Raw genomic sequence first — 26,618 nt, 5'->3', positions numbered from 1 at the left:
CTAAGTGTACATGTAGGTTTGGTGGCAATCGGTCTAACGGTTCGTCAATATAAGCAGACATATACATTCACACAGGCCTTTGTCAAATAATGGCTTAGATCAGTGATTCTCAACCAGGGGGTAAATAATTGACGTACCTGATGATTGAATAATAATTCAATTAAATTTCATTTTGTAAAATGTGTGTGTGTGTGTGTGAGAGAGAGAGAGAGAAAATGCTACTTTTGGGCAAAACCTGAATGATATTTTTTTTCTGACCTTCTTGTTTTTCTGTCCCTTTATGATGGCTATGAATTTTTTGTATGGAAGTAAGGGGGTAAATGGAGAAATAAATCAAGCCGAGGGGGTAAATGATGGAGGAAAAGCTGAGAATCCCTGGCTTAGATGAACCTAATGACCTTGCACCATGTATGCTTTCAAACATTATCATACTAACGTCGATCTAGTAAACAAATTTTATGTTCAATGTAATCTTACAACTTACAAACATTGACTTAATAAACATATTTGAATACCTTTATTGGCAGTAAACATTGTAATGTTTTCAATATGTTTAACAAACAAACTGAATAACGTAAATATGGGGAGTTTAAATCGTGGAGGTGCGAGCAAATGACGATAATCTAATGATTTGAACATCAAGAAAATTAGCATTGAATAATTCTTGTATGAAGCCAACTAGCAAGAAATGACAAAGCTTTTGGAAACCAACCGAAAGAAATATCGAACCTCTTGTTTAAGGTCAGCCAGCTGGAAACGTGAACTCTTGTTTGAAGCCGGAAATGACAAAGTTTGTTTAAAATTAATTAAACTTTTACGAATCTCATCTTTAAACATTTGCTAAATTTCACCTATAAAGTTCAAATAAATAAGTTCAGTGTGTTTACTAATCATTTTCTTTTAACGGCTTTGTTCGATCTACGTGAACGTGAAGAAATAAATGCATGCACGATGAAAACAACAAAAGATAAAAACTGGCGAGCTGGCTTTAAATCCATGCGATATTCCAAAATACTCCACTCCCAATTTAGCTTTAGGTGCGTTATAAGAGTGACGGTCAATCCCTTAAGGTGAATGTTGGAGGGTATGGTACTGTTGACTGGCTGCATAGTTTAAAATTATGGACGATGGCAGGTAGCTTTGGCACAAATACAACTGGATTTGGAATTTTAGCTATGATGCTTTGTGTGTGTTTCCACATGAAAAAAAAACAAGAAAAAAATACGAAAATACTGGAATTTAGATAGCTAGTTGAACACCGATATCTTTTATGTTTCGGAATAAAAAAGTTAAATAGTTGTGATCTCAAATCACGAGACTTTCGTACATTGATTGCCTTGTTCACACGCAAAATCCATACACATATGGAAATAAAAAAGAAGAAGATTGTATCTGAGGAATTTGAAAATTTCGAGAACGTCGTCTTTGTCTAGAGAAGAGTTCGTCATCACTGACTGTCCTTGGAAAGTGCACAATCTGTGGCTGTCATACACTTATCAACTGTGGTGATCTACGGCAAGTGTAAGTGCATTTTTCGAAAGTCATAAACAATTCTTGTCCTCAAACGGGGACAAGGTGACATAAATAATTTACCGTTTTTGTTTGAAGGAAACGGTTTCAAGGTAAAGGGTGAAGTAAACTGTAAAAAGCTTAATCAAATAGAGGTAGAATCTGAGTCGTTACTCTGAGCTTCAGGTATCCAAAGTCCTCAATTGTTAAGAAATGAGTACAGTGAAAATTAGCTGTGACATTCCATTATTAGAAAGTTATTAAATAATCCATCATTATATTAAGTTAGAAGGCTTTTTGCAACAAAAATGTGTTCTTAAAATTAGTCTGTAGTTTTCTGTTTCTTGTTAAACGCAAAGTTACACAATGGACTGTTTGTGCTCTGCCCATCACTGGTATTGAAACCTGCTTTTTAGTGTTATAAGCCGTCAGACTTTCCAGTGGGTTGGGTATTCAGAGTTAATGCTATATTTTCAATATGTTATTATAACCAACAAGGATTTCGCGAAATGACGTTCGTTAGAACACTGTCCACATTGTTAAAGTTGTTTGGTGTGAAGCACAAGGCTGTAGAATAGGCTGTCTGTGGTGTGCTCACTGCAGGGATCGAACTTCAAATTTAAGTGTTATGAGCTCTCAAGCTATTATTAATATGTTAGATATAAAGGTCAATAGTAAATTTCAACTCTGTATATACAAAGCCCTCTATAAGTCCATTAACAATATATATATATATATATATATATATTAAACTTCTTAGAAAATTGAGAAATCATGACAATGCCAAAGTCTCCTTCAAGTTCAACGAATCATTATAAGGCACATTAAGTAAGCTCTGTAGGAAACCACTACAATTTCAAGGCTTTCTTCAAATTTGTTGAAACGTCAATGTATCAGACATAATAAGTTCCATGGAAACCACTGTACATTTGCAACACCTTCTACAAGTTTATCGGAATATTGTCATCATTTTTAATATATCAAACCCATTGAGTTCGGTGTATTTTATATAATTTTAGAAATGCATATTTATAGTTAAAACCTGTACCACTAAGTTTGTGGAATTTGTTTTACACCATATGATGTTCGATTTCTCTTAGGGGAACATTAAATTTATTGATGTTTGCAAGTTACTTAATATAGTATTCTTTACCATTTTTATAATTTTTTTTTGTTCGGCCCGGCATGGCCAGGTGGTTAGGGCGCTCGATTCGCAATCTGCGGATCGTGGGTTCGAATCCCCGTCACACCAAACATGCTCACCCTTTCAGCCATGAAGGCATTATTATGTGACGGTCAATCCCACTATTCACTAGTAAAAGAGTAGCCCAAGAGTTGGTGGTGGGTGGTGCTGACTAGCTGCCTTCTCTCTAGTCTTTCACTGCTAAACTAGGGACGGCTAGCGCAGATATTCATAACAAACAAACACACTGTTGCCCTACTCACGTTACTAAAGTACGAATTGTCGTTTTGCAAAACTATTTATTGTCATGAGGACTGTGAAAAAAAAATGGCTTAGGTCTGATAAAAAACAACAAAAAAAACGTTTACTTGGCTAAAAAGTTGAACTCTGTACTCGAAACTGTACTTTTGCTAAATGTACCGTACACTATTAAATAAAACGACAATAACGAAACAATAAAAACAAGAATAAACAATGGGGAAACTAAACGCAGTTCCTTCTATCAGGTGTGCTAGGCGATTTTCAGATGCTGTAGTTCATTTTCTGCGTCATTTCACATAAAGTATGATCCTGTGAGTATTCAAAACTGTCATCTAAAAGATTATTTATTTTTGATCGAAATAAGATGAAAATATTTCGAATTAATACTGTTCATGCGCGCGCGTACACACACACACACACACACACACACATACAGAAATGAAAAAGTTACCCTCATTCGATGGCGAGATTAATAAAAGCTTTATTTATGAAACCATACTAACATACATTAACAAATTATAATTATATATATCTATATATTATAGAAATTGGCCCTCACAGTGATATTTGGCATAAAAATCACTTAATCAGTTACATCTAAAGTCACTTAACCATCAGTTAATCTAAATTATAAATTGTTTTGTTTCCTCCGCCTAAATTTGCTAAGTACTATCGGTCAGTATTTTATTTTCCTTTTTTCCTTTTCCATATTGCTGCAAATTTGGCTTTCTTAACTTATAGTTTTACTAGTAGAACGTGTCGAAATTCGACAAAAATGTATAGAGTTGTGACATTTCACTCAATTTACATTCTCATCTAACCAAACAAAATCGGATATTTGGCCGCCAATATATGTTCTTTATAAACACACTTTTTAAAACTAAAACCATCTACGGGCAACATTGATACTTTGAGTACTCACTCCCAACTTCAAAGGTTCTTATTAGTCCTCCTTGTTTATGCACTTGTTAACAGAATTGTCACAACTCAACAAAACATTGCGTTTCTAAATAAAATTTTATAATCTACTCAAAACCCAAATAAAAACATGTTCAAACATGCTTATTGTACGTGCGTCTTCATTAAAATTTATATAAAATGTACATATTTTTATTAGCATAAAATGATATGAAAACAACAACATCTGAAGATTTCAAAAACTATTTTGATGTTACAGTATTACATGAAAATTATAATTTCACAGTAGAGAACTTATTAAATTTCAACAACACGAAAACATGCATTCATAAGAGTCGCTCTTAGTAGGCCTAACACTTATACATAATTTTTTTTTAGTATTACTTTTCCTCCTCTTTATATTCATACCTAATAGACGGACAGACATTCGTTTTCCTAAGTAATATTGTTCTGCTAGTAGAACATTTTGAAATTCGACAAAATACAAAGAGTTTGGGTATTTCAAAATCAGGGTCTAAAACTAAGGAAAAGTTGTGTACAAAATTTCCTTGTAAACAACATTTTCAACATTTACATCTCGGGGACAAAGTTTTAAACGATCGATATGACCGTACCCTAAATAAGGCTACCTAGAGTTGACCGTGAGAAAAACTTGGCTCAGCAACTCCGACGGACAGACGTCCGTTTTCCCAAACAGTAACACGGTAAGATGAAGATATAAGTAATAATTTCCTGAATTTTATATGTTATGACTTTCAAAGGTAAGCTATCAGAATGTTCATACTTTTTTGACTTCTTTCCGTCTTACGAAAACCTCTTTTAAACTCTTTCAAAATATAAGTAAAAAATGGATAATACCGTTTGTTGTTAATCCCTTGGTTATGTTATTACTGTATTATAATTGGTACAAAAAAGTGATATTTTTGTTACCAGTTCGACAAAGAAAGCATAGAAACACACACAAAAATATGTTAGTTTGATTACCTTTTGATGAAATATCCATGAAGCTTTGAAGAATTAAAATACGTTCTTTTGTTTACTTGTTTGGAGTTATCTTGGTAGCTTAGGAACACAATCTATAGTACAATGGTTACCTGTTTGAAGTTATCTTGGTAGCTTAGGAACACAGTCTATAGTACAATGGTTACCTGTTTGAAGTTATCTTGGTAGCTTAGGATCACAATCTATAGTACAATGGTTACCTGTTTGAAGTTATCTTGGTAGCTTAGGAACACAATCTATAGTACATTGGTTATCTGTTTGAAGTTATCTTGGTAGCTTAGGAACACAATCTATAGTACATTGGTTACCTGTTTGAAGTTATCTTGGTAGCTTAGGAAACACAATCTATAGTACATTGGTTACCTGTTTGGAGTTATCTTGGTAGCTTAGGAACGCAATCTATAGTACATTGGTTACCTGTTTGGAGTTATCTTGGTAGCTTAGGAACACAATCTATAGTACAATGGTTACCTGTTTGGAGTTATCTTGGTAGCTTAGGAACGCAATCTATAGTATATTGGTTACTTGTTTGGAGTTATCTTGGTAGCTTAGGAACGCAATGTATAGTACAATGGTTACCTGTTTGAAGTTATCTTGGTTTAGGAGCGCAATCTATAGTACATTGGTTACCTGTTTGGAGTTATCTTGGTAACTTAGAAACAATGTATATTACCTTGGTTACTGTTTTGCGTTATCTTTGAACCTGAGAACCGCAACATAATACTTTGTTATGTGTTTAGAATTGCCTTTGAAGCGAATATAAGGTTTTGTCTTTTTAATTTCCTTTGTTTTTAATCATGTTTTGCTGTGTTTCATTTTGTAACATTTCGTTAACGTATTTCACTGACTCTTTATTTATCACGATTGCGCATTAAAGAAACCGTTAAAAAAGAAAATACTCCTAAAAGCTAGATATGTGTGTTTTATTAATGCGTTTAACAATAAAATTATTAAGGTTTTTAAACTATTAATTCTTTGGTTTATATTTACCTTCTAGTTAGGGGCGACATTGGGGACCGACTGGACCCCCTTCTTTCTCGGCTCGGGGCCCGAAGTTTCGAGTCAGATCACAAATTACGCTTTAGTGAAGAGACCTGAACTGAATTAGGGAACCCACGCGAACTTAGCCTTTTTTGCCCCCCTCCCCAATTTATAACTGTTAATGTCTGTTTGTGTCAAGATACAAACAAATGCAGTTATTAATTAAGTGGAAATATCAGTATGTTTAACAAAATAAATATTGAAAACATCGAATTACATAAACTATCTCCAAATCTTCCCTGGGGTCTCTCTTAACTATCTCATAATCTTCCCTGGGATCCCTCTTAACTATCTCATAATCTTCCCTGGGGTCTCTCTTAACTATCTCATAATCTTCCCTGGGATCCCTCTTAACTATCTCATAATCTTCCCTGGGTCTCTCTTTTTCTAACTGTGTTTAGAGGACCTGCTAAATATCAACAGATGCTATTTCTCCGGGGGAGGGAGGGGGGTTGGGAGGGTGTTCAAATTTCATACTACCCCAGTCGCGTTATTGTCTGAGTCATAAGATGTCTTTACTTGCCAAGGGTAGCAGCTGATAGTGTACTACGCTTTATATATTGTGTAAAAAAACAAACAATTCTCAGTCTTGACATAGCACTCGGTTTATGTGTCTTTACCTGTCGTTTGTTGTTACAATTTCACAGATTACTATTTTATACGACTATCATTGGTTGTATATAATACAGGTGAAAACGTTTGAGTCAGGTCTTCAAAAACTTTTATTAAAACATCAAAGTATTCGTGATATGCAAATATGAGGAATCCTGATGTTTATATCTATTTAAAACAAAATTCTAATTTGCTTTTCAAAATAATTCTGCAAGTTTAAATGTCATCATATTAAGTGAATTGTACAACCTGAAATAATATCACTCTGAAGCTCGAATATAGATACTAGGATTTAAATAACATTTATAAAAATGGCTTATATATGTTTGGCACAAAAGTCGCACTTAAGACGACCTTGAAATTGGCAAAAGGTCCTTACGCTAATTAATGTACGTTTGATTTTTAGTAAAATTAGTTGCCAATATCTTACTAAATGTTTATAAGAATAGTTTTATGCTCTACTTGTTACACGATGTTCTAAATGTCACACTTATATCAATTTTCAATGATAAACTGGTATTAAAATATAGAAAATTAAATTCCCATTGTAGCTTTATTACACATGCATAATGATTTTAAGAAGGCAAAGCCACCTAGAAAATAATTTTATCATTCAGTTAAAATTTGTTTCCGTAGGTCAAAGTTTTTCATGAAGTAAGATTGTATTTTATTTCTGTTTTTTGACATTTTATATTTTAGTTTTTTGTTTCCCTTTTTTATGTTAACCGTGTTATAAGGGAAACCAAACACTATTTTCTATTTTTTTCTAGTTTCTATTTTGTAAAAAAATTCATTTTTTTTTGTCTCAATAAATCTTTATATCAATCTACAATCCTTTAACGAGGTGTCTTGTAAGTATTAGGAAAGAGGTTTGGTAAACATTGATAGTCCTTATAATTTTGATAGCATTTGTTTTGAGTAACATTTTCCTTCATTGGATTATTGCGGACTTCAAACCAAAAGTTTTAGATGCATTACTTTTGTGTCACAAGTCCACAGGATTACAGATGTAGGTTATAGTAACTGATGAGTTTTAGTATAGAACAAAAACTGTCTTTGGTGATGATTTGTGTTAAAATATAAATCCAAAATGTTACTTTTAAATACCTCTAATTTGAAATCTTAAATGGACAGATTTTTATAGGGTGCTGTAAAAGAATCTTTAGTCAAACGGGATTTTAACTACAAGTTAAACTTAATAAATTTCATCGTTTCTTCAGTCTCGGCATTTTACAGAACATACGTTGATATTAACATTGTTTTCAAAAAGTGTTCTACAAATAACATGAACCTGAGTCCAGGATACATTTTCATTTATCATCACGCAGAAAATGCAATGAGTTTTTGCGTATACAGGTATGAACATACATGTATTTTGTTTGACGAAACTTTTCGTGTTATCTCACCATTCCAACATTGATTTCTGGTATCAGGAAAAACGTTATTCAAATGTGTTTTATCTTTTTATAATTTGACGTAACGTGACAAACGGCTTTATAAAAGTTGGTTGTTGATGCATTGTGTAAAATCATCAGAGTTTGAAAATGAATAACGAAGGCCTAGTGCAATTTATAAAACATCTTATGCAATTATGAGGGTTAGTTCAGGTAATAGGGAACAATCTCCTCCCCCCCCCCCAAAAAAAAAGGCTGGAGGTAAGATGGTGCTAACTAATGGCCAGAGTAGCAGGTTGGAACCAACGAAATCGGTTTACTAGGGGTGGTGGAGAGGGTATAAGACAGAAGGCTAAAGATCCGACATTTGTGGTTGACATGCATATTATCGAACAGGTTCGTGAAATGATGGATGCAAGTGGGCAGGTTTGTTAAGGCACACACCAGTCAAACAGTCACAGAGGCGGCATTCTCAGCAAAGCTGAAGTCTTGACGTACAAAACGACGAACGGTGTTTTCTTAAGTCTAGCGATGCGTGAGCTTCCTACCTATTATCGGCCAAGCGTGCCTGCGGGCGTTTGTGCATTTCAATCTCGTCGGCAAATCGTCCAGCCCTCGACCCGTCGAATGCTATTCCCCATTTTACTGTCCTCCTCTCTCTCTTCTTCCCGAAGTTTCTACCCCTATGTGCTCTCTCCCTCCCTTACCTGAGATCACGTGCAAGAATTCCTTTGCTTCTCACAGCAACCTGTCCTGTATAAAGCAGCTGTACAGATAGCACGCGCGTCGGGCCAAATAGTCTCGCCGGCAGCGACAGGCTGGTGGAAAGCCACAGGTACAAGAATTACAACTACTAGCCCAGAGGGAAGAAGGAACAGTGCCCGCTCGCGGAAGACACTGTTGTTGTGTTTGTGGTATCGCATGGTTTACTAATTTTTTGCTCCTGTTAAGTTGATTTGAATTTTCTTTTCCGCCCACGCATTCGTGCGTATCAGCATTTTATCGTTTTATAATTACCGTTATCAACACTTCGAGATATCGAGTATGGCCCAAATTAGTCCAATCGCACCTGCGGGCAGCCCCAGAGGGCAAAAACGGAAAGATCCTGAAGACACTGACGAAATGGCGGACCAACTTTCTCCTGGCGAGAATTCGAAGAATGACCTTCCCTCAGCGTTTGTTCTCATTGATTCACCAGAGGTAGTTATTTTAAACATTTTCTCACTTCTTGTTATAGGTTTTAAAACTGATTATTTTCTTGAAATTTCGCTGCGTTTACTATAGCTTACTATCTCAAATTTTCATTAAAGTCCAAACATTAGCTAGTTCCTTGTATGTGTTATTATTACCTGGTGTATAAAACATGGGTCTATGAGTAAGACACGCTTTTTTCAAGCACTTTACTAATAATTATTAAGTGTTACCAGTATTTCGACATATAAATAATTGCTAATTACTGCTCTTAAGTTAAACATGATTTTCCTTCTCGTGAATACACTCGACTTCAACTCTTGGTAATGGTGTTGCCAAACTTAGTTGACATTGTTCCTAAAACTAAACAAAGATCTAGGACAGTTTACGAAGTAGACGTTATCGTTTTCGTTCGCTTGAATTTGGTGGCACGACCGTTTTAAAGATGTTCACCTTGTACTTGCCTGTTTTACTCTGCGATTGAAAAAAATTGACTAATAGTATGCCATGTGCATCACAGCATGTATATATCTCAGTCTTACTAGTATAGTAATAATCAGACTGGTCCTTCTTCGATAGCGTTAAGCATGCTTACCGAATATTATAACTATAACTGCATTACGGTAATTGCTGCAACATTTAAATTATTTCCTTTCAGGCCTAAGAATTATGTAATTGATAGGCATGTGTTCTAAAATCCTCTACAAAAATTAGGAAGGAAAATGTCAATGTCATAAAAAAAACGTGTCGTTTTTTTTTCAACTAAAAAAAAATTTTTCATCTTGGTAAACAAACGTGTGTGTATATATATCCAGTCTGTTAACATGTTCAACATTCACTATCATTTGAACTATTCAGGATTGTAATGAAGCTATGGTAATTGATATATTTTGATTTAAGCTATAGGTTTCCGTTTAAATTAGTGTAGATTATTTTTATGTCTATCTTTTCCTGTAGTTTTGCGCTTAAAAATAAACACAAACTGTTTTTTCTAACATGACATTTGACTTGTATCAAAGTGGCAGTTATCACTTTGGAAATTGTATTAATGTGCAGGCGTTAGTTTTTGTGATTGAAGTTAAAAGGTTTTGCTCTGTTAGCTGTTTTCAGTAAAGTACATTGGTTATGTTAAAGTGAGAGATGTGTTAAATATTCAAACAACTTTGTACATTTTTGATGGCTGTTTGGTAGCCATTTTGAAATATTTTGTGCGTATTACTTTTACTTAAATTCTAGTAGAACACGTCGAAATTCGTCAAAATATATAGAGTTGTGCTATTACTCAATTCCCATCTAACCACACAAAATCGAACATTTGGCCACTAAAATGTGCTCTTTCTAAAAGTTCTTTTAAAACTAAAAACTGTCTTCGACAATGTTGATACTGTAAACAGTCACCCCCACCTTCAAAGGTTTTAATTAGTCATCTCTGTTAATAGCAGAACCACTTTATAACACCCCTCCCAACGTTTGAATTAGTCATCCATGTTTTTGCAATTCTTAATTAACAGAATTCTCAGAATTTAACAAAACAATGAGTTTACAAACAAAATTTTAGAAACTTACACGGCAAACTTATTCGAAACTCAAAAACAAAACATGTTTATTGCACGTGTATTTTCTTTAAATTATAAAAATGCAACATTTTTATTAGCATGAAGCAACATAAACAATACTCTCAAAATTGGCTTTTAAAAATCATTTTGATGCTACAGCATTTCATGAAAAATCGTTTTTTAAAAATGTTGACAACACATGCACAAAAATTAACATGCGTCCATAAGAGTCGGCCTCAGTAGGCCTATACATATAAGTTTTATTTGCTTATTTCTTTCTCTGTATATTCATACTCAATGTATGGACAGACGTATTGTTTTCTCAAATTATATTATTCCTGTTTGTAGAACGTGTCAAAATTCGACAAAATTTATAGAGAGTTGTGATATTTCAAACCACGGTTTAAAACGAGGACTATCGAATTCGTATTAGAAAAGCTATTTACAAAACTTCCTTGTAAACAATATTTTCAGTATTTCCATCTTCAGGGACATAATTTTTTTTCCGCTCCAATGGCTGTACCCTGGATAAAACTACAGAGAACTAGCTGACCGTGAGCTAAATTAGGTGTAATCCCGACGGACAGACATCCGTTTTCGGATTCAGTTAAATACACATTTTTTATGTGAAAGTTATCCACAATATTTTCTTTGTTACTAGATTCTTACTCACGCCGCCCACTTATGTTTTTATACGAATTCTACAAAATTACAGGAAAGGAAGTAAGATTAGTAACAAAGAGGATTTGAAAACATGATATTATTATTTCAGATCATTTTTCATTTTTAATGGAATAACGAGAGTCGTAGCGGAATTTACCAACGGAAAAGAACCGTATATTTAAAACCTGTTGGACTCTAAAATAAAATTCTTCGATAGTAGTCGATAAGATTTTTTTTAATGATTTATTGATCAGAAGAATGAGTTTAACTATTGTTTAACGTAGAATATAAGAATGAGAAGCTTCTTTTAGAGTTAAAACTATGTTATTCGCTGCAGTCTTGCGTCAGTTTACTTATTTCTTAGTTAAAAGAGTATACTAGATTGTTACGTATATTGTTCTGCCACAAAACGTGGCATTTCTATTGACTTGGTAGATGTTTCTCTGTTAAAAGTGTTCACATTCGCACGATAGTTTCTTCGACTTTTTTCTATTCACTAGAAAAATACTGCAGGGATCGTGCCATCAGAATTATTCCTACCGAAACTTCTCAGTCGCAAGATTGCTATGATCATGGCTTCGGAGTTAGTCCTACCGAAACTTGTTTGTCGTAAAATTACTGTGATCATGGCTTCGGAGTTAGTCCTACCGAAACTTCTCAGTCGCAAAATTGCAATGATCATGGCTTCGGAGTTAGTCCAAACAAAACTTGTTTGTCGTAAAATTACTATGATCATGGCTCCAGCGTTAGTCCTAACGAAACTTGTTAGTCGCTAAACTGCTGTACTCGTCGCTCCAGAATTAGTCCTACCGAAACTTGAAAGTAGTATAATTGTAGTACTTGTGGCTTTGGAGTTAGTCCTATCTAAACTTTTCAGTGTTAAATTGCTGTATTCGTGGCATCGGAATTAGCCCTAACGAAACTTGTTTGTCGTTAAATTGCTGTATTCATGGCTCCAGCGTTAGTCCTAACGAAACTTGAAAGCAGTATAATGGTAATATTTATGGCTTTGTCAGTCGTAAAATTGAGGTGGTAATGGATTCAGTGTTAGTCCTAACGAAACTTCTTAGCCATTAAATCGGTGTAATCATGGCTTCGGAATTAGACCTAGTTATATTCAAGTTTTCTATTAATAAGCTAGATTTTTATTAGAATATGCTTTGTGCCGCACACGAAGAGTGTGAAATAATTCATTAATTTCATTGGGCATGTTTGTAGTGGCAAAACAAATTTGGGGAATTCTGCTGTGAAGAATAATGAATTGAAGAATAAATTTTAGCATGAGTTGTGTTTTACAATAACAAGTATTTTAAATTCACCAAATGCGTGTGAAATATGAGAACAAAGAAAAACAAGTCAGATACATCATAACAATGTAACGCACAAAAAGTTTTTGCTTGAGTGACCTGAAAAAGAGAGTAAAATTAAATTTAAAGTCATACCATAAAATATCTAAAAAGGGGGCCGATTAATATATGATCCGTAAAGAGCGAGCAACACATTATTAAAGAATGAACAATACAGAAAGTGAGAAGCTTATTAACAGACGCGCAGTGCAGATTATTAAAAAACGAGTAGTTTATATAGATTATTAACCCTTAAACAGCGATTGATATCACATGATGTTGGCGTAGGCGACTGCGGTTGACATCATATGATGCAAGCATTTCGCGCGCAACATTTTCAATTGCCCGCCACAAAAATTCGAGACTTTTTGGGCATGGGGTGGTAGGCAGATTTACACAAGCCGCAAACGAAGGGTTAAAGACTGAGTAGTCTATATAGATTAGCAAGGAGCGAGTAGCGCAGATTATTAAAAAGCGAATACAGTATATAGATTTTCAATGAACGAGTAGATAACATAAGATTAAAAGAACAAGAACAACAAATTAATGAGTGAAATTTTAAAGAATAAGTAACATAGATTTTTAAAAAACTTTGAAAACCTTTCAAAATCGAAATCATTCGGGTACTAGCCGAGTCTAAGAACATCATGGGAACTAAAATTTTTACATTTGTTTTGAGAAGTCCCCCGGTGGGTTAGCGGTAAGTTTACGAACTTACAACTGTAAAATTCGGGGTTCGATTCCACGTGGTGGACAGTCTGTAGATTGTTTAGTTTAGGCACTAAAACAAGTACAAATTTTGAGTGAAGAATACAATGAAAACAATATTTACTCCAACGAAGAATTTAGTATTGGGTTACTTACGATCAATTTGTTTGTTGAATTTTCGCGCATAGATACTCGAGAGTTAACTGAGCTAGCTAGACGTTGATAATCTAGAAATGATAGGCTACACGTAAGATAGCTAGTTAACACCGCCCACCGCCAACTCTTGGACTACTCTAATCGAATAATAGGATTGATCGTCACATTATAATCCCTCTTCGGCTGAAAGGGCGAGCGTGTTCTGTGATGGGGTTGAAATCCTCGAACTTCCGATTAGTTGTTGTTTGTTATTAAGCACAAAGGGCTATCAGTGCTCTGCTCACCACGGGTATTGAAACACGGTTTCTTGCAGTATAAGACCGCAGGCATAGCACTGTGCCACTGGGGGGAAGGCTTTCCGATTAGAGTGAGCTAAATACTTAGATCAAAACTAGAAAATCAACATTGAAAAATAAATTACAAATCGTATCAAGCTGATTCAGTTAGGTTCATGTGCTGAATGCATATATTGTTACTTGAATGACTTTATTTATATGCTTTTTTGGAAAGCTTTCAGGTGGCTCAACAGTAAGCTTGAAGGTTTGTCACGCTGAAATGCGGGGTTCGATCAGTGTGTGGGCACAGCACTGTGCATTTGTTCACGCAGTTTGATGATATGAGTAGAATCTCAACCAGTTCTTTTACAGTCCTGGTATTGGGCGAAAGGTCTCATCGGCACTGCATTTAACATGTATATTGTCATACATTTTTTTTTACTTCACTCTTAAGTCCTTAGAAGAAGAATGGTTTGCTTTCTGATTCTTACGTAATAACAGATTTCTAAAAAAAAATAGCATATTGATACTACAATTGATAGGCTAAAAACCTCGAAATATGTCAACTATTTCCTGTTCTGATACATACATATGGTTCATATTATTTTAAGACTTGGGTGAAATCAACAGAACCTTCGCTACTCCTTAAACTGCGATTTACCTCTAATTAATATTAGTAAATGAGATGGGTAAATAAAGATCAAGGAAAGTACTTGGATAATTGAACAAAGACTTGTGTGAAATCAACAGAACCTTCGCTACTCCTTAAACTGCGATTTACTTCTAATTAATATAAAGGAGATGATGAACTACAATAAACTAGTGTCATAACAAACACAGAAACCATAAATATTACTTAATAAATTTAGATTTTCTTAAGAAGCAAAATACGCTTCTACATACATAAGTGCTGTTGATTGTGCAAACAAAAATAATAAAAAAATAATTTTATAAGCTTGATTTTGTTCACGTTTTTCCTTCACCGACGTAAATACCTAAAGTAATAAACGAACTAATTTAAGGAAAAAATAAACGCAAGATTGCGTCATTTAAAAAAACTGAACATTCAAAACTTGGTGTTCAATTATCCAGGTACTTTCCTTGATCTTTATTTACCCATCTCCTTTACTAATATTATTTAGAGGTAAATCGCAGTTTAAGGAGTAGCGAAGGTTCTGTTGATTTCACCCAAGTCTATGTTCAATTATCCAAGTACTTTCCTTGATCTTTATTTACCCATCTCCTTTACTAATATTAATTAGAGATAAATCGCAGTTTAAGGAGTAGCGAAGGTTCTGTTGATTTCCTCCAAATCTATGTTCAATTATCCAGGTACTTTCCTTGATCTTTATTTACCCATCTCCTTTATTAATATTAATTAGAGGTAAATCGCAGTTTAAGGAGTAGCGAAGGTTCTGTTGATTTCACCCAAATCTATGTTCAATTATCCAGGTACTTTCTTTGATTCTTATTTACCCATCTCCTTTATTAATATTAGTTAGAGGTAAATTGCAGTTTAAGTAGTAGTGATGTTGAAGACGTTCTTTTACAAGTTTTTGTTCAATTAAACAGATACTTTCCTTAATTGTTATCATTCCTTCGTACTAAGTCAACCCGATAATTTTGAAGTCGTCGTCACGCACAGTTGCTTCTTGAATTTAAGTTTCTTTATGTTGGGAAATGTAAATTAGTTTTGCCAGTATTCGTGAAATAAGTTTTTTACGTACACATAACAAAATATGCTTCTTTGGTCTCGGAAATAATTAAATTTCACTTTCAAAATATCATTTGAGCGGATGCCATCTTGAATACGTCGTTAACAAAAAGCTAGCAGGAGAAGAAGAGAAAAAAGGACATTTCTTTATTAGAAAAAAAGTTCGCCAAAGACTGTTATTACACAACATCAAATCGCTAGATATATCTGATGTACTTTAAATTAACGAAGAGTACTAGTTGGAAACGTTTTTCTCCCCAGTGGCACAGCGGTATGTCTGCGGACTTACAACGCTAGAAACCGGGCAGCTTTGGGCTTAACTTGAAAAACAAACAAACAAAACATTTTTCAAATGAAAATAAAAATGAAAGTTCTATCAAATTAATTAATTTGTGTTAGGATACTACAAGTGAAACCCCATATCGTATTATATTTCCGTCCCCAGGTGGGCTAGAGATAAGTTTCCGACTTACAATGCTAAAATCCAGGATTCGATTCTCCGCGTTGAACAGAGAACTTAACGCTAAAAGAACTAATCAATTATACCTCCACTTGCTATGTTCTTAGGAATAACTCAAACTAAATGTTTATTTGTTATTAAGCTTTCAAAACAGAAAGCGAATTTTATTTTCAAACATCACTCAACCTTTTCAGTGTTTATTTGCCCTTAAATTTTTGTGCATTAAGCGTACATCTTTAAGCAGTATACGAATTATCAATTTAAACGTTCCATATGCAAGGCAAACCACACCACATACAGTAAATGATAGGGTTTGTTCTGTTTCATTTTTGGTTTGTCGTTCATTTTTAGTGTTGTCTGTTTTCTTTTACGTTGTTAGACCGAATAATGAGATTTGACCATCACCTTTATAACGAACGCATCCACACCTCCAAAGTGCGAAATGCGGGTTGTTGTTTTTTTGGACAGAAATAGGTCACGAACCATGAAATCTCAGCTCCACAGTCCAGCATGTTAACCACTAGGCCGCACTTGGCCCACAAAGTGCAATTTCACTGACCACTAAAACAAAATGAACTCGAGTTGTTTAAATCAACTGGTTTCACTGACCACCAAACAAACAAAAATAGACACCTCGGTTATTTAATTCAGCTGGAGTGATTCAAGAATCTGATAGAAGGAACTTTGCTTGAGTTTGAAATATAAAGTGTTAAAAAACAACAGGTTTTTATAGCTGTTTGTGGAATGTTTTTGTTTATTTGTACCGAAACGTTTTAGTAAGAATGTAAAGAAAATCATGATTTTCCGTTCAGTAACCTTAGCTATAGAAAATCTTTCCTTATTATAGTGATTTTATCTGTTTCTCACCCCCTGTCATCAGACGTAATTACAAAATTCAGAAAGACGGATTTGAGCCTGGATTTAACCCCCTAATGTTAATATGCACAAACAGTGTGAGAACCATATAGGCTACTGTAACCGGTTTGTATGGTTAGGTAATGCATCATCAGAACAGTGCAAGCTAATAAGGCGATGACGGTGTCGATTTCCTACCGAGAGGAAAACAAACACTTGCCCCTAAAAGCTACAGAAGATACGTTATAGATAGGTGGTGTGTGTGTATACTAACTAGACTCTGTAATATGTAAGTGACTGAATAAAATACTAGGGTGAGGAAGGTGTACTGTACGTAATAACTGTGGGAAGGTTTGATATTTCCATACACACCTCCCAAAATGATACGTTCAACGTTGAAGATAACAACCGGTTCCTTTATTTATATACACATATATGTACCTGTACGTGTTGTGCAAGTTTTTTAATATTTTATATTCAGGCTTGTTTGTATGCCAAACATGATTTCAGGTGAATTCAATAATTAACCTCGTGTGTTTGATGACCAGTATACCTCAGATGGCAAAATCACCAAAGGGGTATTGATGTCAATTGAATGGCAGACGGACAACATCCGTACAATATTGTTCTATGATATCGTACAGTTCTGAAACTTCTCGCGGACTTTAAAATACTTAAGAAACGCACTTAGTTCAGGAGTCATATCTGATTAAAGGCTTTCGTACACTTTCCTGTTGTTTTTTTTTACAGTTTAGGAAGTCTTAAAATAACGTACCAGTGATCGTAGTTTATAGTTGTCTAAGTATTTAGTTACTAACCCATATTCGGCTTAATTTATGTGAGGTTTTCACCCATATATATTTAATTCTATAAAACAATGTTTCAATAATTAAAGAAAGTATTTTACTTAAAAAAACGCTATCTTAAAACATTCTCGAACACTATTTTTTTTCGTTTTTTTTTTGTTTTTTTTGTAAACCAGAAATGGCAACTTATTCTTATAAAATGCGTCACGTGACTAGGACTGATTGATTTATGAACAATTCTAATTCACATAACGCAGGTTATGTATTAATAGAGTTAAATGTGCAATCGTTTCCTGCTTTGTTTGGTAATCTTAAAGTACTTATTAGACGAACAAATGTACGTTCTTGTTCAGAGGCTGCAGACACACGTGCTACTTTGGCTTCTTGTCGTCTTCAACGGTTCTCTTGACGATCAATACAACCAAAGGGGGAAGTTTTATTTCACTGTAGAACAGATGGTAGAACATAAATAATGCTTATTTTTTTCTGCTTCACAGGAACGCCGAGATCTTGTTGGTGGTCATGGCTCTTCATTAGGCCCTATTACTAGTATCGGAACTGGAGTCTCCACAGCTAATTTTACTTCTACTCCTCGTCTGACCCATACTCCTAATTCTCCAGAGTTTCAGCCGCCTTACTTTCCCCCTCCTTATAACCTCCCACAGCAGCAGCTGGAGTTCCACCACGTCGCAGCTGATCCCTACGGCCATTTGAACAGTTTGACTGCTGTTGCCCAACATCAGCAACAGTACCACCAGCTTCATCCACCACAACGTACAACCAGTGTCCTTGGTGCACGACGAGAAGATGAAGCTCTCATCCTCCAGGCTAACATGCATCCGAGCTTGTCCGTCACCTATGACCCTTCCCGTAGGAGTGACCCTTCATATGCTGCGGTACGGCGGCCGGACATCCTTATGCATAGTGGTCATCACGGACTGAGTGAACAAGATCTTCTAAGTCTGCAGAATTCCGGAACCTTACCACCACTTCTTGATGATGGACAAGTGAGTGATTTGTATTCTTTTTGTAAGACAAAGCTCAAGTTAAGTTTCTGTTACGTTTAAATTGTGTACTTGTTAGTTAAATCAGTGAGTCACTGATGTCGTAGTAAGCGAACGAAAGTTTAACGTTCTGGCTAGTTTCTGATGTGTTTAAATTCAGTCATTTTTGTGACTTAATAAGTTACTGATGATTTAGTAAGAATAATTTCATATAAAACTTTTTTTATATTTAACTCGTCTTTATAGCTAAACAAATGATTCTACTAAAACATATACAACCTTTATTTGTAGCTTTGTGTTTAATTACAAACTGTTTTTGTCATAACACAACTCTACTATAAGCCCATTTATTCTACCCGAAGTTAATGACGAAGGATTGTAGGAGGAGGGAATATGAAGTGTAGATGTATAAGTTGAAGTTAATGGAAAAAAAGTTAAGAAATACATCTGAAGTGGACATAGCAAGGTAACTAGATGTACATAAGTAGAATTATAGGTGAATGAAATGGAAAATAACTAAACGCTATGATGTATTAGAAAAAAAAAGCGATATAAATAAATAAACGATTATAAAGTTCATGATATAAAACCGTATAAAGCACACATACTTGCAAGCATTTCATTATTAAGAGACGTTCAGGTCCTTCTAATCTCATTCGCTAACAATGGAAACTTTAAACTACATGCAAATTGTCGGTTGCTGCATCAAGGCCGAAACATTAAATAGCAAAAAACAGCCAACACTAATTAACCGAGATGTCTCTAAACCTGATGTATCTGTATTTGATGGTAAACACATGCTTGTAGATGTCAGATTCAACAAACATCACGCCGCGAGTTTTAAGTGTATAATATAGTGATACCAGTTGTTATGGACATAGGGATTATTGGTAATAAATAGTTCAACTTCAGAGAAAGTTTTCTACCTGTTCATAATTATAATGTGCCCTTTGTCCATGTAAGTTTCTAATAATTATTTTTACATGTACGACTTGTTTATTCATATTCCTTTCGGATATAAAACCGTTTTTCTAATTTAACTGCAGAAGTTGTTTCTCATTTCGTGTTTTTATCTAAAACGCTAGATGTTTGATTTCCTCATGCTTTACAGATGAAGTTATAACATGTAATGTTCTTGTAAAAAATAGTTCCCATCTATTTTAAATTAGTAACAAAACGTGTGACTTTGTTTCTTCTACGTTAACACGTGAGGGTGGTCATAAACAAAATAATTTAAACGTTGCTCATCGTTAACACGGGAATCACTATGATCAACGCATGTTCAGAAGCTTGAACAGTAAACATAGAAACAAAAAACTAGGGTTGCGACGATTTTGGAATCGATCAGTCGTTTTCGTAAAATCGAATCGTATGGTCGGCCATTTTGAATCCAATATTAGAAAACACGACGAAGGTATGGAACTAATCATAACTAAGAAATGGAAACAATATAGTGAATATATTGTACCTTTTTCGAAAAAACAATATGACTGCATGGATTTGGTTTTGGTTTAACGGATCAACTTGTGTCGTACTGTGTGAATGACTGTTTAAAATACAATCCAGTGTGTAAGACTCGCATCTGTCGTAAGTCGCATAACACGTAAAAATTACGGTAATTACTTAATATATTTAAAAGTTTGAAAAGAAACAATCGTCGGTTTTATGATTTTCGTAGGAAATCGGATCGGATTCTGTTATCCGAGTAATCACCACAGCCCTAAAATAAACCAACAATCTTTCTACATCCTATGTAATTGAGGATATTATATTCTTCACCAAGCTCTTCGGTACCATAGTACTGCTAAATATATTGTAGGTTTGATAACTTTAATGGACTGCAACTGCCAGTTCCAGGAAAACGGGACAACATTTCGGTTTCCTTTTCTCCGTTTCTTTCAACAGGCAGTTGCAGTCCATTAAAGTTCTCAAACCTATTGTTGTAAGCTACATTTTAACATTTCAATTAAGATGTTTGATAGAGGGGGCTGCTATTCATGATGATGGAATATCTAGAAATATGAATAACCAGTGACGAATTGTTCAGATTGTGAAGTATTCGGTGAGTTAAGTGATAGAAGATGATAACTCGAGCTAGGAAATTCTCTAGGTAAGTTTATTTCCGAGTTTTGTGTACTTATCACTGGTCTCAGAATTTCTATTGAAACATTGTTTGTGTACTTAGGCCAACAACTGCAAGTGAAAGTATCCTGTAGAAAAGATTAAGAAAAAAATGAATCAATTCATTATCGTTACGTAGACTTGGACTTTTACCCGATAATCCAAAAAACCTGGCCAACAATAGAACATGTTAGAACAATGCATTTTAGGGTTGTGGCCTGGCTAACAATAGAAAATGTTGTAACAATACATTTTAGGGTTGTGACCTGGCCAACAATAGAATATGTTAGAATAATGCATTTTAGGGTTGTGGCCTGGCCAACAATAGAATATGTTAGAATAATGCATTTTAGGGTTGTGACTCGGTATAACTTTTCCTTTTCTTCAGGGTTTAATTGTAAATAAATCAAAATATTTAAGGACATAGCACAACCTAAGTATCATTGTATGAGCTCACCTTTTATAATGAAATTTATAATATCAAACAAATTTGTCTGGAACTATAAGAATGAAGTATCTTCAATAAGTGATACTCAATTCAAAGATCAAATATTCTGTTTTAGGCTTTTCGGTAAAACTTGAATTTTAATATTACCTAAACATATATAGAATGTGTCCATCCCTCATATTCCCGCGTTTTATTTATGATGTCGCAAATTTGTATACACAGATATAATAAAAGAAATGGCCATAAAACTTTTCATATTAATCTATTTCAGTTTCCTATTAAAGGGAGCGCTTTTGTAGCCTTGAAACATCATCACAGACCCTGGAACTAACTCGATTCTTAAAGAACGAGCTTTTGATCGCTTCAAATCGTGATTGTTTGTTTGAAAAATAACAGACAAGCCTCTGTAAATGTTATTAAACCATTGCCAACGTTAAAGCATTCGTTTCTATTTTATTTCTCAAATATCCAACAAACACTCCTCTATTTAAAAGGTCCAGTGTCAACGCCGTTTCGGAATAAGTTCTGCCCGGCCTCTCAAGCGTAGCGGGCCCATGCTTTTCCAGTGTTTCCCTAATGGATGTAGTGTGAAGCAATATAGCTTATAAACTGTCCAGCCCCTCGTCAACTTCACGCTAGTGTTGTGAGCGTATTGAATACAATCTGGTCGTAGAGTGCAAGCGTAACCATTTTGTATTGTGTTTTTACCCTTAAAGTCTCTCTCGCCGACACAAAAACCACGTGTACACAAGTTTCAGTTCAAGATTCAGATCTGAGATTAACCTTGTCCACGAACATTTGTGTTAACTTAATATCAAATTATTTCATTATTCCTCTCTAAGATTGTAAGAAATGTCAAGGGTGATTATACAAATGTATACACACGACTTACGTCGACGATAAGACTCGTAATTCTTCTCCTCGCATGGCTGATTTCTATTGTTTCTTTTGCTCTTACTTTTCTCCCATTGGGAATACTGTAGCTGGTAATTAATACAGAACTATTATATAAATCACCCACTGAATTCTTAATCAAAACCACATGTTTGTTATTAACAAATATTATTCTTCTTGAATCGCATAAATGCGTTAGTGTATCGTTATTATTATTTTTTTGAATTACTGTTGTCAAGGCCTTTTATTACTACTTTCAAATTAAATGGTACAGTCAACACAGTTCAAGTTAAATACGATGGTTGATAAAGTAAAGTATTCTACAGTATTTGTCTCACTAATTAAAGCTTAAGAAATCTTATCAACTTGGCACCTGGTGCCAGATTTCAATAGAAAGGGATGCACCGATGATTGAAATATATTTACTGTCGAAAGTCGTAGTTCTTTTTCAGTGTAAATCACAGTATTCACCAAGTCTATTTTTACATAAACAAATAGTTTTACTATGAGTAATGTGCAAGTTGTATTCGATGCAGGGCGATTTGAAATAAGAGTTAAGACTGGTCGACAAGTAGTGTGTTTTCGTATTTCGGTAAATATGTTGTTCTAAACCTTAATACATTACCACTTAGATATAGGATGTTGATATAGGTCTAATAAATCTTAGATAACTGATATATGATGTAAATGTTTTGTAGAACCGGTGCGGAAAATGTCTCATATTTGTTTGAAGAAAGCCACTTTATGTAATTCAAACTTTTAACATTTTTCTACCCATGCTGGTGTTTATTTGAATAGGTTTTATTACCTTTAAGATGCGTGCCTCTAATTAAGAAAAGTCACTGGAAACTCATTAGGTGTTAACGTAGTGTTCATAATGAAACTCGGTAGGTGGTAACGTAGTGTTCATAATGAAACTCGGTAGGTGGTAACGTAGTGTTCATAATGAAACTCGTTAGGTGGTAACGTAGTGTTCATAATGAAACTCGTTAGGTGGTAACGTAGTGTTCATAATGAAACTCGTTAGGTGGTAACGTAGTGTTCATAATGAAACTCGTTAGGTGGTAACGTAATGTTCATAATGAAACTCGGTAGGTGGTAACGTAGTTTTCATAATGAATTCGTAGGACGTTTTAATATTTGTATGTCTTTCCAATTTGTCCTGGTCTTCAACAACAATTTTGTTTAAGTTTCCTGTATATAGTTTTTCTGTTTTTTTTTTTTTCTAGAAAAGGGTTATGTAGCACACACGCTAGAGAGTTTTAATGTTCACTATATTTTTTAACCTAACGAACTGCCAAGAACTAGCGGTGAGGTAGTACAGTATGTCTTTCATTATAAACACCTGTTGTTAACTGTTAGTCTATTGCCAATTTTATTACGTTCGATTTTTTTTAATAAAACCCTGAAAATTGATAAAACTACCCTGTTTTGATATTAAGTTTAGTGATTGGTAGAACGTTATTGTTCTTCGTTTAGAAACAGTGGTTTATTATTCTAGTTAGTTACCAGTGTGACAGAAGGGTGACAAATAATAATGATAATTAAACGACAGATGTGGAAAGTTACATAAATAGATCATTTCTAACATCTCTGTAAAGTGAGGAATGATTAGGTGATTATTTTCACTATAACTTATCTATAGGATTTCGAGAGGATTTTAGGTTGTTATGGTAATTATCTCTCATGTTTGTGTAGTTGTACAGGTAACTTGTGTATATCACACTCATGTTATTCTGATATACACCATTCAAAACGTGGGTTTGAAAGTTATGAATATCATATACAATTGGGCGGAGCACAGATAGCCCATTGTGTAGCTTTGTGCTTAATTCCAAACAAACAAGCATATACAATGAATAAAGATTCGTTTCTCTATGCTTCGTGCAGTATCACCTGTCATATCGTACTGTAGTTTTTGATAACTCACACGATTGAAGATGTGTATCTTTGAAACGACGAATTCTTATTTTCTGAATTACAATGATAAATCTGCAATATACTTTTCTTTTGTAAAAAAAAAAGTGTCTAAAAATATGATTGTCAAATATTTAGGATATTAGGCTCAGTGCTCATTAATTGAATTTTCTAAGGATAAACCTTTTTTTTTTTTTTGCAAACGCCAAGCAGTAAGTAAGATTTCAGCTCTCAAACTGCGATGGGTAGCCATTTTGTTATCTGTCTAGTAAAGAATATTTGCCAGTGCGTCTTCTGCACAAGCTGAGGCCAGTAAACTTGATAAAACGGTGTGGGGCTAAGACCTCAAGTGGCGGTCAATTTAGTAAAGATTACTGCTTAACTTCAGTTCACTGACCTTTCCAGGGTCACATGACGTGATTTTCACTATCTAAGAAGTAGCTATTCCGACCTGTTGCCGAGAGCTGTCAGGGTCAAGGATGGATCTGTGATGCTACGTTATTTATAGATCACCGCGGCCATTCACTTTAACGTTTTTCAGGGGCACTAAAGATGGTTGAGACAAGTATTGGCTTTGAACTTCTCAAAATTCATTATTAAACCCTGAATATATATATATATATATGATGTTTTATCTTTGAATCTAAACATTAATTGCACATAATTTATCATAATTTAACAAACATATGACTGTTTATTTAAGTGTTTTGGTGTTAGCTTTTGTAGTCATTGATGTTTGTATTCTATCATTCTTGATAATGTCTGATGTGAAAAGTTATTATTAATAGTCGAGCGAATGCATGTATTTTACAAAATGTTAACAGTTTTTATGCATTTTATGAATTTGTATTACGTTACCTTTTAAAAATCTTGGTTGATATAAGCAGTGCAACCGTCATGGAGATGCTAACTGTAACTAAGACAGAGGTAGATTTAAAAAGCATTTATATTTAACAATATTTTTCTTAATGTACACCAAATAACTTTTTTATTGGTATTGGATTTAACAAACTTTAATCTGTTATTTTGAATGGCCACCTAAGAGGCACGTGCCGTTTTTTAAATCTACAAGTTGTAGGTTTAAAAATAAACGATGCCATTTCAAATGCCCGTCCTCAGGTGATCGGCTATTTGCAATAGTTTGTAGATGTGCAATCGTTGTAAAATATTTGTCTAAGCCTAATTGTCAAAGAAACTGAAATCAGATGTTTGTAGTTTATTTACTTCTTAAGATGTTTGTTGCTGACAGACATCTAGTTGATTATATGATACAGCACATTTCACTTACAGCCAGTTTATTTAAATCGCAGCATAGAACCGCGAGAAAGCTTTTTTTCACACCACGAAATTGTTACAATTTCCATAATTCAACAAAATAATTGAATAACTCGAGTCAATATCTTTGTATTACTAAACTGTATTATAAACAAAACTGTAAATTTAAATAGATTTTACGAAGATAAGTTGATCAGTTACAGTTGGTTGGTTTCATTCACAAGAAATTGTTGTCTTCGAGGGAAATCAGGAAGAACAAAAATCGGAGAGCAACGGGACACCTGTTGACTCCATGCACTAAACTATGAAACTAAACCTTCCATTCATGAAAGCCGTATATGTTTAGGTGTGGTGTTTTCAGCCCGAGGCCCGGTACCTGTTGCAACGCTAGGGGGCAATGGCTTCTTCGGTATGTTTCTAAAATGCTTTTATGTATTCTCCCTCCCCCATCGTGTCTGTCAAGATTTACTTGGGTCACAGCTGTTTGGGAGTCAACTAGAAGTTGAGAGACAGTTTTGTGGTAATATCACTGTAACTGAGTTTTTCGTTCTTTTGTGGCAATAGACCAACGCACTCAAATAAGACGTTACAAGCTGTGGACGCAACTTTATGTGGTATTATTTCAATTGAAGAAACATATGTATTCAATGAACTTTTAACTGTTTACAAGTATAAATATTACACGTCAGATACCTGGTAGTTTGGTACCCCAAGATGTACCTTTTGCATTTATTTCACGTATTTACTCTACAAGTTATTTAACCTAATATTTACAAAATAACTGATTTTAACATGTTCGTTTCTGCGCATGAACTAACAACGCTCTTTCCATGTTTTCCATAAAATTGTTTTTCAAGACGTATTTCAACTTTTCTTGAAGATTTCCTTAGGTGATTAAATTCAAAATACAATTTTGCACAAAGTATTAAAAATTCATGCCATGTGTGTCTTTTGGCACAGAAAAATGAAGCCGTAGTGCTAACGTGTTAACTTTACCAAAGTTAGTCACATTATTTTATCTAAAGAAGTGAGTAGTATAAAACGTATGTTAAATACGTTTAGTACTTTTGGAAAAGGCCTGGCATGGCCAGGTGGTTAAGGCGCTCGACTCGCAATCTGAGGGTCGTGGGTTCGAATCCCCGTCCCACCAATCATGCTCGCCCTTTCACCCGTGGGGGCGTTATAATGTGACGGTCAATCCCACTATTCGTTGGTAAAAGAGTAGCCCAAGAGTTGGCGGTGGGTGGTGATGACTAGCTGCCTTCCCTCTAGTCTTACACTGCTAAATTAGGGACAGCTAGCGCAGATA

At 34.5% G+C, this 26,618-nt stretch overlaps 1 protein-coding gene across 2 annotated transcripts in view; it reads left to right on the top strand.

Annotated features, from left to right (window-relative positions):
* The window catches only part of LOC106462588 (transcription factor AP-2-beta-like), a 144,903-nt gene that overhangs the window by 95,754 nt on the left and 22,531 nt on the right, over nucleotides 1-26,618 (top strand). The window contains exons 1-2 of one of the 2 annotated variants that reach the window (XM_013922531.2): nucleotides 8,778-9,120; nucleotides 18,148-18,657. In XM_013922531.2, coding sequence (XP_013777985.1) covers nucleotides 8,965-9,120; nucleotides 18,148-18,657 — 666 coding nt within the window. In that variant the 5' untranslated portion in view covers nucleotides 8,778-8,964. Of the gene's footprint in view, nucleotides 1-8,777; nucleotides 9,121-18,147; nucleotides 18,658-26,618 lie in introns of those variants that run through there. The other variant, XM_022389884.1, reaches the window with a different exon arrangement.

This window comes from Limulus polyphemus, unplaced genomic scaffold, assembly GCF_000517525.1.
Source record: "Limulus polyphemus unplaced genomic scaffold, Limulus_polyphemus-2.1.2 Scaffold1203, whole genome shotgun sequence".
Classification (NCBI taxonomy): Eukaryota; Metazoa; Arthropoda; class Merostomata; order Xiphosura; family Limulidae; genus Limulus; species Limulus polyphemus.
Note: the sequence above shows the minus strand (reverse complement) of the source record. Positions and strands in the feature narration are given on the sequence as shown.